Genomic DNA, 15,293 nt, shown 5'->3' with positions numbered 1-15,293 from the left:
CGCCGCCAATCGGCGATTGGCACGCCGCTGAGAGGCCGGAAATTAGGTCTCCCGCGTCGTCGCGTGTGGCACACGTGCGTGCGCTGACGTGCGCTCGGAGTAGCACGTGACGGGAACGCGACTCGCACTGACTGCGTGTCAATAATGCGGTGCGTTTCTTTAATCGGAGTGTCGAAATGATACGCGACATCCCCTCGTTTTTAGCGATACCGCATCTAATAATACGTACCTTTACGACTCTAGTAAACTAGCTATAATATCCTATATAAAATTATCTTGCAATCTTGCGAGATCACGACGAGCTGATCGAAAATTAAGCGAGTACATTGAACGTTTTTTTTTTTATTTTCACGAAAAAAATACCAATGAGTATAATATTTTCAGCTTGCGAATTGAATCCATTCAGTTGTTTGTCACATTGTATCCAATGCTTCTATAATTTCGTCAGAACTAAATCACCGATGATTTTATAGAAAATATCAGTCCGTTAAAATTCCATCGTGTTTGGAATGAATGGCTTAGCCGATAACGTCCGCCTGTATCTTCGTTATGCCTGTGGTGGTGTGTTCGTAATCACCAATGGATCGATAATTCGTGATTCTTTTCCGTCGTTGATAGCTACGTCCATCCAAATATATAACCGCCAATCTTGAGTACATCAAATTGCCTCGGCCGTCACCCATATCATTTAACCGCGGCGCGTGCACCGTTTCGCGTCAGTCAGGATTAACTGACGGAAGATGCGCGGGCGTCCACCGTGATCGACGTCGACACGCAGGAGTGGTTCGATCTTAACGCAGGACGATCGTGCGTTTAATTGCCATTTCACGAGTCGTTCCGTCTTTCTTGATAAGCAATCCGCCCACCAGTCACGGACATTCGCCGCACGCCATCGTTTCGTACTTCGTGAAACAGTCGGTCCCTCTTTCTTTCCTCCCTCTCTTCCAAAACACGTGATAAATATCCGTTCTCTCTCGCTCTCTCTCCCTCTCTCTCGCTCTCTCTCGCTTCTTCCTCCATCTCTGCTCTCTTGCATGGCGAAAGCGTTTTCCGGAAAAGTTTGATCTGCGAAGTTTGACGGGCGAGTCGTAACTTTGGACACGTTCAATATTTTCGAATCGCAGCACTTGCCGGGTGGCCCCGAGAAACTTATATATGTAATTTGTAGAGATCGAACGGAAAGAGCGGATAAATCGATTTCGGTCAATTTTTTAACATTCCAGGAACAATCGTTGCTCTCGGGAGCACGACGGGAGCGGTTTCAATTGTATCTCTCGATTCCTTGCTAAAATATTGGCTTTCAGTTATCAATTCTACGAAAATTGCAATTTAAACGCATGAGATGGCATTATTGAAATAGACCCGAATTGTAGCTATATACAAATATCGTAGTTATCGTTGAAAAATTAACATCTATGTATAGGTTATGTATTTACTTATGTAGCATGCATTTGTATGCGGAATACTAACTAACTAATCTTTGATAACTTTGTTCTTAAATCTTTGATAACAAGTAAAATAATTGTGAGACGAAGCAACTCGAAACGATGAATTCACCCGTCAGTGTACGTATTCCGTAGTACAAGTTTTTATGCTCCGCTGGCAGCAGCGTGAAAGCCGATACATGTCCGCGGCTTGTATTTTGTATCGGCTTTCACGAATATCAGGGTGCCTCTCGTTGCTCGAAACTTGACGTTAACCGCAAATGGCTGGCAGATGCGAAGTTCCACCATTCGTCGACGGGACGGCGGAACAAAAGGAACGACGGAGAAAAGGACGAGGAACGAGGACGAATTTCCTACGGTAATGGGGGCTCGTATTGCGTGTCCTTTCAATCGAAGGTTTTCACTGATCGTATCGAAGAACGGCATTTCTAAAGAGAGCCAGGTTTCAATACGGTACGGCGATCTTTGAAAATGTATCAAGAGAAATGTTTAGCATTTACAACTATTTTTTTACATAAAATAGAGAAATACCTCGAGCAATATTTCACGCGTTATCGTTAATACGCGCATATTAATATCCCAAGGACGTGGGTAATGTAAGAATATTGCAAAAATTGGCACAAGGTGATAATTATTTCACAAATAGAGGAACAAAAATTGATCGACCGTGATATAATTGAGACCTACAGAGAGAAATCGACGGCGTCACCAGACTAAACCACGTGACGTTTAATAATACCTCCTCGCGAGCAGATCACAAATTTTCCTTTGACCGGGGCCAATTATTTATAATGTCCGTGCATTTGCCACGTGCGGCGGACGAGTCCGTGGTAAGACGAGATGCCCCTGGAAATCCACTTCCTCCGGAGTCCTCGAGTCGCCCTCCGAAATTTCAAGACACGCGACTCGCGACGAAAATCGAACGGCTAATTTTGGAAAGCGATAACCGAGCGCGTCCCGAAGTTGATGGGAGTCTACGGGATACACACTCGGCCCGTTTAATTTCGAAGGCAATCAGAGAAAGAGGATAGGCGGTGGATGCCACCGTCTAGCCACCCGTCGATCCATCGCGCGTCCATTCCTCTCGCTCTCCTCCTCCACGTTGCACGTCATCCTCGCTCGGTCTCTCGACATCAAGCTGGATGCTCATCCATCTGACTTCTTCTCTCTCGTGCCTCGCCCCGGTCAAGCGGCACGGACGTAACGCCCGGCAACATGACGTTAATTCGTTTCTACGGCAAGACGTATGATGCTTTCGATAATAGCCTGCTTCAGCATCGCATCCGTTCATCGGCAGTGCTTCTGTTACCGCTGTTACTGTCTATATCTGACCCAAATTGCACGTACTTGGACGGGCGAGGGAGGGCGTGCCTCCTCTCCTCTCAGTTATCGAAATCGATCGGCACTGATGCGTTTAACGATAGCCGATCGTCGACCCTGGCGGAAGGTGATATTTTAATATATCCATTCATATAGAAAATGCCCCCTATATATATAACATTCCATATATAAATATTTTCTATATATAACCGTTTTATATATATATATAAATGTTTCCTATACAAATCAATGTAATCATGAGCTTGCGTGCGCGTAATCCACGTACGGTGGATAACGATTAAAAATGTCAATTGCAATTGTTTGTTAAATAACATTCGGAATGATCGATTGGTTCGCTCTGAATGTTATTTAACAAACATTTGTGATTATATGGTCAGTATCCGTGCTTACTTGCAACGCACGTATATATCCATATGACTCGAATTACATAAATCAGATAGAGGGTGGTTCAGTGGTTGACATTGAGTGGCAGTTGAATGTGCAAAGCTCGGAATAATTATCATACGCATTCCAATAAGTGAGGTTCAAATACGGACGTTTAATCACATTTAAATATGGCGCAATTAGTTGGATTACACAGCCGTTTGTGTTTGTGTTGCAGCGCTTTTCGGATTATAATCCGAAAATATATAGCGAAATCCAAATTCTTGTCCGAGACAAACGATTTGCGATAAGTGCGCTTCGCGCACTAAATTTCGCTGCGAAATTATCAAGTTGGTTCCCTTTTGTCAATTTTCTCGGTACATCGCACAAATAACTCGCATCGCGTGTTAATTTATGCGATATAAATGAAATATTTCCGTTCCAAAGAGCGAACAGCCGACGTAGACCGTGTTGTTTAATCGTTGTTGCTGTTGCGATTGGTTGCACTAAGTGCATCCCTATCTCTGGCCTGAGATCACGGTCACCGGATGCACAAGTCCGATCATTTACATTGAGTGACATCAGGATATGGGATCGTCTGATAATTACTCTTTTAATTTATACTATCTGCATCGATTGATCGATGACATTGGAATCTCATAGTCGACGAACGCTTTTGGTTGATATCCGTAGAATGTAATATGATCGCTTCTCATATGTTTCTTGCGCACGAAGAAGATTATTGAAAATTGATGAAATACATCGATATTAAAACATGACAGAAATTTTGTATTTCTCCTGACACGTTTTTTATGCGAAGAGAAATTGAGAGACACATCGCGAGAAATGTCTTAAATAATTCTTTATCGTGACCTATTTATTATTATCATAAAATATCATCCTAGAAACATGTTTCTTTTACGTCGCACATGGCATACTAATATTTAATAAGGTCATATTGCATCCTACATACGCTGCACGTCGTCAGTGTGACGGTGCAATTTACGGTATATGTATACCGAATTGCATAACACTGGTTTCGAGATTGCTGCGATCGGCATTGATTGCCCCAGAAATTTCTGCTTATTACACTCGGGACCTAGCGAGTCATTAATGTTTCACTTTACGAACGTTGAACATGACTATTTCGTTGTTCGAAGGAATACTTCGTATAAATAAAAAATGAAAATATACGGAATTTAAAAGTAACGATACGATAAAAATACCTATAATTACGATCTTCCTCCTGCTGTTATCACATTACGAATTCGATTACAATCAGTTTTAATGCATCGAACATTTATAATAGCATCGCAATTTTGCAAATCGTGGTCAATGGATAATTAACGGATAATAGAAACGTCAACGGCGTTTTTTAGCCGGCTCGCGAAGTTAAGAAAGACCGCTCGCAGTTGATTCGCTAATGATCGATCGGCATTGTTCATCGGGTCCGCGGTCAAAAGGAAGCTTATTACGCTTATTAAGGCCGGCTTCCGGCCCTTCGCGGTAGGGGGAAGAGGGGACGAGCCGACTGTCGACTGTCACAAAAGAGCAATGTCGATGGCTGTCGACGGCTAATTAGATAGAATAAGGTAATTCCACTTTTCAAGCGATAGAACAAAAACTAATCCGAAACCCTTCCTCTGCTTTTCTTTTCCAGGTGCGGAGGATGTGTTCAGGTTTACGGGAAACGAGACGCACACAGACTACTTTCGGCTGGTGCTCAGGGACGGGAACTATCTTCTGGTCGGCGGAAGGTAAATAGAGGATTCATTTGGAGCTAGTGCTTTAATTAAAGGGCCGCTTCTTCTTCTTCTTCCACTTCTTCTTATTCCTCTTCCCGTCCTATCCATCTTCCGACGTATCATTGCACCGCTGCTTGCTCGAGCGCCCGGAGATGATCTCGAGGTAGATCGAAAATCGTGTAATTCCTTTTATGGGTTACGTGTAAACTCATTTTCGCATAAAATCGAATACCCGTCCACGAGTGTTTTTTAATCCGGTTCAGCCGACTTCCCTCGATTAAAGTCAATCTGGAAAATCGTCACTTAAATATTTGCTAAATCCCCGATTGGGGATTTAGCCCAAGAGTTCGCGAATTTTTTAATATCGATCATTAAATTATACATTGATCTCAAACGAGTGCGTTACATCGGGATGTATGGACTTTGGTAATAGAGATAACGATGATTTTAATTGTAGAAATTAATTATACGTACATCACCACGGTCTCGCTGGAATATCATTAAATAATTATGAATTTCCTGTTTGACAACGATATTGCTAATCGTATATAACCTTCAAAATGCATTATTAATCGCTGTATACTACTCCAAGCTCTCTATCATAATTTCATTTCTGTAATATACATTGTTTTGTACTATAGAAATATGTATCAGAACACAGATATTCTCGACAAGCGAATACCCGGGTCTCGAAAAATATCTTTAATATAATATAATACATTTGATATTTATATAATCTGTTTATCAAAGGATAATAAACAATCAATTTCGTTCAATATACATAAACAAAAATTATTATATACTGAGTAATGAGATAATTAATCATGTCAAATGCAACAATAGATGTCATATTATCGCGACTATTGGACCATATTCGATCGATTATCGATGAGCTATATGTGAATTAAATCATTGCCGCCTGTAAAATATACGTAAATACGCATATTAATCTCCTTATCACGAAATTTTCCACGTGTGACTACAAAGGAGATAAACGTCTAAGTTCGGATTTAGCAAATACAACGCGAAATAATTGCGGACGCAAGTCGTATAAATATATAAATATATTGTATGTACGTGTATATAAATGCGGGCTTTGGATTCGTCATTAGGGGACGTATTCAGACCGTTCGATTGCGCTCCCGACCGATCGATTAGCGCGCTTTCTCCCCCCCCTTTTTTTTCCTTCTCCCTCGGATTCTCGGGCCGTGCATGCAGATCAATCTATTCACGTTTCGTATGCGCTGAATACGCGCTGTTCCAACGTTGAAATCAGTCGGCAGAAGCGATGATGATAATCAGGTCGTACACGGATTAAACGCATTGTGCGTGAATGAACTCTGATATATATCCAGGCTCGTTCGTTATTGATCGGATTACACTAATTGCTCGGCCGATTTGCCAGCGCCGCCGCCGCCGCCACGGCCATCACCGCGTGCGTTCTGTCTGATGATACGAAAATTCGTTTTCTTGCTCGTTACGTATATATAGCTCGGGCTTATAATACGGGGATGTTTCGCGATTATTCCGCGAAACATCCCCGGCAAAATCAGCGATCTGCGCGATGGAGCGAGCGCGGAGGGAGATTCTTCCCCTTTAAAGTGCTTCTAAGCATACGGCGGAGTGCTTAATGAAGAAGAGTTAACGATCGACTGCCGAAACTTTACACAAACGCCGCGCTTTCTCAGCTAAACCCGTGTTAACCAGGCAGCCTTGCTCCGCCGTTGATGTCTACTTTAGGCATCTAAGTTTGCACAACTTGGGAAAACTCTTTCCTCCATCCAACGTGCGTTAGAGTCCTTCGCTTCCTTGATACTCCTCGTAATAATGCGAAAGGTGCCAGCAGCAATGACCATGTTAATCTAGAGTTTAAAGTAAATCTTTGAGCATTCTTTTTACTTCGAAAATTTAAAGATTGCATTTTATTCTTTTTATCACAAAAGTCCCATGCACTTCCCGTTCAACCGTGCAACACTTTACCACCCTTACTAGCATTTCTTTGCAATATTTTAAATAAGAAATTGTATCGATCTCATTTCAGAAATCTCGTGCACAATCTCAGCCTCACCGACCTGACGGAGCAGCAGAGGCTGACCTGGTACTCGACGGAGAACGACGTGAAGATGTGCGTCGTCAAGGGCACGCCCGAGGAGAACTGCCAAAATTACATTCGCATCCTGGTGAAGACCGGGCCGAACAATCTCTTCGTGTGCGCCACCAACGCCTTCAAGCCCATGTGCCGCGATTACACGGTGCACGCGGGCAACTACACGATCGTGAAGGAGAAGGGCGGCCAGGCGAGATGTCCGTACGATCCGCAGCACAACAGCACCTTCGTCTACGTCGACGGTGAACTCTACACCGGCACGGTCGCCGATTTCGCGGGCATGGACCCAATAATCTACAGAGAGCCCCTGCAAACCGAGCAGTACGACTCGATGAGTCTGAACGGTGAGCGAGAAGAACTAATTCAATTCCGTCAATTCCCGCCCGGGTGATTGATGACGCTTAATGATCGCGTTTCTGCTGATTTCTGCTGATTTACATTGAAAGTCGGCGGTTAACTCCGATCGCAAACTCGGGATATCAATTTTCATTTTCGCGGCGCGCTTTCGCCATTAATTCGACACGGCGACAAGTGCGCCGTTTGAAGTCGGTAGTTAATGATCGAAACTCGGAATATTAATTTTCATCGCAGCGAGCCGCCCGATAGATTAACATTAACGCCGGCTGGATCTAAACGCCAGGGAGGCAAACTTGAAAATGTTGCCGGGAATGTTGTCTTAAAAGGAATTTTATAATTTCCAAGTTCGTTGTTTTTGCGAAACGATCAGTTCGCTCGCAATTACAAGATAAAATATTTATTCTGAAACCGCGTAAATTGGTTTATTTTTCGTTGTTTGTTTCGTTCCTTCGGGATCAGTATCCGAGGACGGTAATTTCTCTGCAAATAGCGATTTTAAGAGACGCGAGATCAAGTCGCAATTAGACCGAGCTAATGGAATGCGATCGATAGCTTATAATCCAAGATCCGATTAATTCAATCGTTACTTTCTAATTGCGAGGAATTGTAACGAAAGAACCAGCTATTTGTATTTCTTGAAAGTTTGCGTTTCTCTGTATCGGCTCTCAGTCCCAGCGCTTTCCGAACTTCGCATTTCTTAACAATAAGACAATAGTTCGCATTTATCGAAGGTATCTGCGGAAGTTTACGAAGAAGAAAGTTACCGGGATTCACATTATCCAGAATCGAATAAGAAAAGTTTAGAATGGAGGTGGACTAATCCGATATTAAATGAGAATGATCAATAAGCCGGCCGGAATCTTATACAAAAGTAAAAAAAAAGAAAAAAAAAAAGAGTTGAATGAAGTGAACGGAATTGAAACTTTCCCCCAACTTTTCGCTTATACTTCGCGACTCGGTTTATCACCGAGGCTATTATCACCCGCGACTTTAATCATATCATTTCATCAATCTGCTTATCAATTTCTGCAATTATCCCTATTAATATTCCAATCGCGGATAATAATTATTGCCGTTTATCGAGCTACCGTTACGTTGCCGTCAAAAACGTGATCCCTCTCGGGCGAAAGGCAATCGTCGGAGGTAAACACGTGTCGGAATGTTTGAAAATCACACAGCAGCTCCCGCATAATACACATCCGCGTCCATTAAAGTTCAACTGCGAGTTCGATTCAATATTTGCACGCCAAGTTTCGGCCGGTGCGCGCCCGGGATCGACTTTGAAAATCCGCCGTGCGCGCGTCCCGGGAAAATTATTCAGAAATACCGCGCGATCGGAGCCGCGACCGTGCCACCCTCCCCCCTTCCCTCGGTGCACCCCCGGCGCACCCCCGATGTGCTTCCTAATCCACACGGTGTAATTCCGGGATTAACCGTGCGTGTACGTGGTTCTCTAAGCTCTCTCGTCGTACTTGCTCCAAGATTATTCCACGGATCTTCCGAGCTTGTGTAACGATGGAAAGCACCCGCCGTGCCCATCGGCTCGAAATTTGCCCTGGAGATTGTAATGCGACCCCATTGCATTGTAAGATACCGTCTATAGAGCAGGGAACTGCGACATCGCCGCAGTCGAGTAACTACGTGATTTTTAAATGACAAAGTGTCGTTTGAAATCGCGTTCGGTCGAACGGGATTCTATTTTATTTGATATCCAAAATTTACATTGATCTCGTATTTTTTTTTCATTTGAGTACATACGCAATATGCGAAAATATACCGCATGTTTTTTTTTTTCTCTTCTATTTAACGAAATTTAAACACGATTTTAATTAACGCCGTAGACATAACAGATTTTTTGTCGCTTTTTGAAACATGCTGACACGCTATGATTTCCACGGTTATCGATGGGTTCTTTCTTTGTTCGCAACATTGCCATCTATACATCGCGCATGGATCCATCTGTGGATTTAACAAATTAAAATCTGATTTTCGTGGCGTTGTATCACTCATTATACGAAAATTTAAAGTATATCGTCTTCGTCGTCACGGCGTTAAAATTGATACGTCACTTGGCTCGAGGCGGAGACGGAGACGGAAGGGACCTCCAGTCCGCCGGGAGTATTTTAATTGAACGGTGTACGAGAGCGCTAATCAAGTTTCTCCACCCGTTGGACAATATTGATTTTCTCTCCGTTCGTCGAAAATTCAATTCCATCCCGCCGCCATCCTGCGCCGCTTCCCCGCCGCGTCGCCTCCTCGGCGAATCGCGAATCGAAAATCTCCGGCCGAATGATTCCCGACGAGGCGCGGAAGACGCGGGGAGACGACGGGGATCTGGGAGAAAGCATTTTTCCCTAATCGGCCGCGGAGGGAGATCAGGAAAGGTGAGTTCCCGCGGGAGAATAACGGAAGAGCGTTATTCCCTTTCGTGAAAGAGAGGCCTCGTCTTCACCGCGAATTTTCCGCGGCACTTTGTCTCCGTGGTGGAGGTGCAGTTAAACGCGACATGGGACGCGAGGTGGAAAGGAAGCGAGGAAGGAAGAAAGGAAGGAAGAAAGGAAGGAAGGAAGGCAGGAAGGAAGCGAGCGAAGCCGGCGACGCGACAGACAGAGGAAGAGAGAAAGAGATAAGGAGAGAGAGAGAGAGAGAGAGAGAGAGAGAGAGAGAGAGAGAGAGAGAGAGAGCTGGAGGAGCTCTCTCGCTAAGGGGTTGAGTAAAACGAGGAGAATTTATGGGACAGAGAGCGACGGGTCGTTCGGATATACCTACGTGGCATGGCGAGATTAATATTACTTTATGAATCCTAAGAAGCTTATGAAAACCCTGTCAAGTTAATAAATCGATAAAGTTTTCCCACTTTATCGGGCGGCCGACCGAAACGGCGGCGGAACCGCGACGTGGCGGAGACGACGGCGGCGTTTTACCGGGCAACACGACGTTATAACCGAGGGAAAATAAAAGAATCTCTTACGCGTAGCCCGGCTTATTGGATGGCAGGGAGGAGGGTTATCTGGAGGCTGGGAGAGTGCGCGTATACCTGGGACGCGGGGGTTTTTAATACCGCCAACGGGGCAGACGTGAAAGTTGCTCAACTTCCGTGTGCGGAGGCGGTAAACGGGGCCGTTTTGATTCACTTTCGCCGTTTCTGGCCGTTCGTTATTTCACCGGCGGTAGACTATCATCAACGATGAGAGGAGTACATAATTTTCGAGCGTTAATAATCTGGCTAATGCGTCGTTTGTCAACGTGAGTGTCTTGATGCACTTAATCGTTGGTAATTACGATCAATTAATTACGGCGTTTGTCGAAATTAATGGCACAATTAAGTGGAACGTTTGTTAGCGTAAATAACCCGGTAACTCCCGTTGCCTTAACTTTTTGAGCCGCTCGAATGCGCGCGAGAATTAATGTTCATCGCGCGACATCGCGTCGAGTAGGAATGGAAGTTTTTAAATAAATCGCGGCGCGAGATTTTCCCCCCCTCCCCCCTTATTTTCTCGGGTGCTGTATGAGCGTTGTCTGCTTTATTACACCGCCATCGATTGCGTTCCGCTAGGTGGTTATTACGCTCATTTATTTATAAGGGGAATTTATGGTGCCATTTACTATGGCCCCGCGCGCGCGGCGATGGCAATAGCGCAGTTAGTAATAATGGCTACATATTCTAATTGCAGCACCGAACTTCGTGAGCTCCATGTCCCAAGGAGACTTCGTCTACTTCTTCTTCAGGGAGACCGCTGTAGAATATATCAATTGCGGCAAGGTAAGGAATCATCGGCAATTAATCATCCCCATGTATCACGAATATATATTCCAAGAGAGCGTAGTCATGGGCGTATCCAAGGACAGGGTTCAAACTCCCCTCGAAATTAAAAAAAAAAAAAAAAAGATGTTAAATAATTTACAAAATCTAATATTTTTCTCATTCAAAATCAGGAACGAGAATTCTACAATATCAAAAGAATTTAATGCAACAAATTACTGTTTATTGTGTTAACAAAATTGATAAACTCCACCCTTGAAAAAGAATCCTGGATACACCCATGCGTGCGTGTAATCATTGAATTGTCGTTGCAGTCAAAACGTTTATTTTTCGAAGGATTCTGAAGTTCTATGGAACACCGTTTTGTGTGCGATCGTGTTGTCACGACGATAAGAATCGATCGCGCAATTAAGGGAAGCTACACTCGCTTACATTAGCTTTCGCCATTAACCTCCGCCGCGTCATTTTCACGCGTACGATTTAATATCCCGCCGCTTTCACGGTAACCGAAATTTGCACGATAAAAGCTCGGGCTCGCGACACTATATAAAAGTCCCGTCACAATATTTTGTTCGGCGAATTAGCGCACGGTCAACGGATAACAATGGAGTGGAAGAATCGCGTCGGATAAGATTAAATTTCGCGTCGGAGTCGGATAATACGCGCAAAAGTTTCGCAAAAGTCCGTACCGGCGCGCTGTTACTCTCTCCGGACGTTTTTTAACAACGAATAAGGCGATTACGTCTCTTTCGTTCGTCGTTTTCGCATTGAAGATCAAGCTTTCAGAGAAGCTCGTCACCTCTTCTCCTCGTTACACGCACACACATAGACGAGTGTCTCCCCGGGGCGTGCCGTGCTCGCAGCGGCACAACGAAAAACTGTTAGCGTCGGATTCATTGTGGACGAAGCTTAAGTCGAAGCTCGACTTATTGTCAAAGGCGGAGCCCGAGCTTTCCTTGCTCTCTGATAATGACGCATAATTTTACGGCGAGCGAAGGATAAATCCGGGCTGAGAAAAAGTTGGGACGCGCGGTATTATGGATAAAGATTGCGGGCTCCTCCCGCGGAGAAATTTTATGCGACCTGGAATAAATTTATAATCTCGGCGGGGCACAATAAATCATTTCCTGAGATCTTCGAAATCGCGCGAGCGCGCTCCGTTCCGTTTTCTCCCCCGTTTTATATTTCGTTTACGCTGCTCGTGTACACGCTCGCGAATTCTATTTTAATTATGGGTCACGATAAATCACTCGTGCCGTTTTATCCTCTTTCACGCCGCGGCGTATCGCATCGGTGTATTTTGCGAATTGCGTTTTTCTGGAAGTCGCGCGATATTTCGTACCCCACCGGGGGCTGTTCCGCGCGGAAGTTCCGCGCAATCTTCGTGCGACCCTTTTGTCTGTACTGCCCGAAAACGTGCGTGTCACTTTAATAACGCGCATAAAAGCTGAAACTAGATTTCCTCATTCTCGTCCTTTTTCTCCGTGACACATATTTTTCGAGATGAGGACCACAGGCGGGAAAATATAAAACTTTTTTTTTGCCCTACGCTCCACGCAGTGAAATTTACGAGGCGCAATTTTCGCTATTCGCAGGCCGTCTACTCTCGCGTGGCGCGAGTCTGTAAATACGATCGGGGCGGACCGCATCGTTTCCGTAACAGGTGGACGTCCTTCTTGAAGTCGCGTCTCAATTGCTCCGTCACCGGAGACTTCCCATTCTACTTTAACGAGATACGTAAGTAAACGGACTATGCTCGCACAGGGGATTGTGCGAGCTCTTCAATCTACCGTTCGCCTTCAGAATACATTGTACTCGCATCTGCTTCCTCAGACTCGCTATATAATAAAAGAGAACCTGAAACATTTTATTTCCTTGCGATATTTTATACGCTATACTGACGGGGATCCATCTGCGTTTTAAAAATATACCGACTGTCTGTTTTCGTTTTATACAAACGATGGGTAATTTGATTTTTCTTTAATCGAATCTCTTGCTTGATTCATAAAAATTCGCAACGGAAAAAGAGATTTTGCTGATCCAAAAATTCATAGATACAAATCTAAAAATAATTTTCTTGAGCTATTAAAATTATATTAGATGCTATATTATATTATATTAGATGCTTAAGCGTGATAATAATATTGCAAACATTTTTGGTGTTCTCTAGTAATCCATTTAAACACCGTACATAATTATTTTATTCAATGAAAGTACTTTTAGATCTAGTCAAATTTTTAGGATTTTTGTCTCCAAGTTAAAGTTAAGCCTAAAGAATAATATCAACAATTGATTCGAATATAAGTATCCAAAAACGGAGTACGAGTATGGTAGATGTAGGATTAATCGCTGTGATCATTTTTATATTTATTATTTTTATATTATTTTTACCATTCTTATATTTATTGTTTCTATATTTATATGATGATTTTTATATCCTCGAGGATACATTTTACAAGCAATCTAAATGATATTTCGATCGCAGAGTCAACGACCGAGCTGATATCGGGTCAGTACGGCGGCACGTCCGCCCAGCTCATTTACGGCACCTTCACAACGCCGGTGAACAGCATAAGCGGTTCGGCGGTGTGCGCGTTCTCGTTGCAGGACATCGCCGACACCTTCGCCGGTAATTTCAAGGAGCAAAGCGCCCTGAACTCCAACTGGCTGCCGGTGCAGGATACGAAGGTCCCGGACCCGCGACCCGGTCAATGCACCAACGATTCGCGTACACTGCCGGATCTGACGCTCAACTTTATCAACACGCACTCGCTGATGGATGAGTCGGTGCCGAGCTTTTTCGGCCAGCCGATCGTTATACGCACCAGTTTTCAGTAAGTGAAAATCGCTCGGGAGATTTCGGCCGCGAGCTGAAATCCAAATTGAACGCAAACGACGCGCGCGCTCGCTCGCTCGCTCGCTCGCGGAATCCAGCTTTCGTTTTCGAGCTTTCATCGCGCATCGCCGCGTCTCGTGTTTTGCGCCGGTGCGAGCGTGGTTTACGTTACTATACGTTCAGCGTTTACGCGCTGAAATTCCCTCACGCTTTTATTTCCCCCCGAGGATCGCTTTTTTTCATACAGCGAAACGCAAACGAGTGAATCATAGCATGTAAATTGGTCGCCTTGCGCGTTCAACTTCGACGATGACAGCGACAGGTCGGAAAGCGTCGATAACCATGACTTTACCAATACTCAGTTACAGATTCACTCAGATCGCCGTGGATCCTCAAGTGAAGACACCGGGCGGCAAAACCTACGACGTCCTTTTCATCGGCACGGACAACGGCAAAGTGATCAAGGCGGTGAACGCCGAGTCCGCCGATTCTCATCAGAAGGTCAGTCCAGTCGTGATCGAGGAGATACAGGCGTTCCCGCCGACCGTACCCGTTCGCGGCATCAAGGTCGTCCGAGCCTCGCAGGCGGGCGACGGTCTCGAGGACGGCCGGTTGGTCGTCATCGCCGATAGTCAGGTGCAGGCGCTGAGACTCCATCGTTGCTATAGCGACAGAATACTGTCGTGCAGCGAGTGCGTGGCCCTGCAGGACCCGTACTGCGCCTGGGACAAGGTGGAGAACAAGTGCAGGGCGTTGGTCGGCCCGGCGGCGACGGACGCCAGCAGATTCCTGCAGAGCGTCGCGACCGGCATACACGCGTCCTGCCCGGCGAGCAAGAGCCTTAACAAGGATGCCGGCAGCGTCGGCGCTATTTCCGCTAATCAGAACAAGTTCCCGCAAGACTCCATACCGAATAAGGACAGCCCGGGTGGTGAAATCATCAATATCATGCAAGACGAGGAACAGGACAATTCAGGTACGCGGCATGTAGACGTCAACTTGAATTTGATTCTCTTTCACGTGTGTAGTCGCGTGTAATCGATTAAAATATTCTCTTATTTTGCACAGGTCCGGAAGTATCCGCGGCCGACACACCTCCTCCACAGTACTCCGTGGAAACTCTGGTGATGGCTGTGGTAGCGGGTGCATTGGCCGCGTTATTCGTTGGCTTCGTAGCCGGTTATCTATGCGGCAGAAAATGCAGGAAAGACGAGGACGACAATCTACCGTATCCGGATACGGAATACGAATATTTCGAGCAACGCCAAAATGTCAACAGGTAAGATATTTGCTTCAACGGACAAACGGACTCGACAGAAGGATAATTCTCTCCATT

At 44.9% G+C, this 15,293-nt stretch overlaps 1 protein-coding gene across 3 annotated transcripts in view; it reads left to right on the top strand.

The window, feature by feature from the left end:
- The window catches only part of Sema1a (semaphorin 1a), a 225,185-nt gene that overhangs the window by 199,563 nt on the left and 10,329 nt on the right, over window positions 1-15,293 (top strand). For all 3 annotated transcript variants that reach the window (XM_089079208.1, XM_089079205.1, XM_089079206.1), the window contains exons 3-9: window positions 4,810-4,906; window positions 6,936-7,345; window positions 11,033-11,121; window positions 12,717-12,858; window positions 13,607-13,955; window positions 14,320-14,933; window positions 15,026-15,236. In XM_089079208.1, coding sequence (XP_088935334.1) covers window positions 4,810-4,906; window positions 6,936-7,345; window positions 11,033-11,121; window positions 12,717-12,858; window positions 13,607-13,955; window positions 14,320-14,933; window positions 15,026-15,236 — 1,912 coding nt within the window. The remainder of the gene's footprint in view (window positions 1-4,809; window positions 4,907-6,935; window positions 7,346-11,032; window positions 11,122-12,716; window positions 12,859-13,606; window positions 13,956-14,319; window positions 14,934-15,025; window positions 15,237-15,293) is intronic.

The sequence above is a fragment of the Pogonomyrmex barbatus genome, unplaced genomic scaffold, assembly GCF_055798465.1.
Source record: "Pogonomyrmex barbatus isolate J1 unplaced genomic scaffold, ASM5579846v1 scaffold3, whole genome shotgun sequence".
Classification (NCBI taxonomy): Eukaryota; Metazoa; Arthropoda; class Insecta; order Hymenoptera; family Formicidae; genus Pogonomyrmex; species Pogonomyrmex barbatus.
This window is presented reverse-complemented; position numbering and strand designations above follow the sequence as displayed.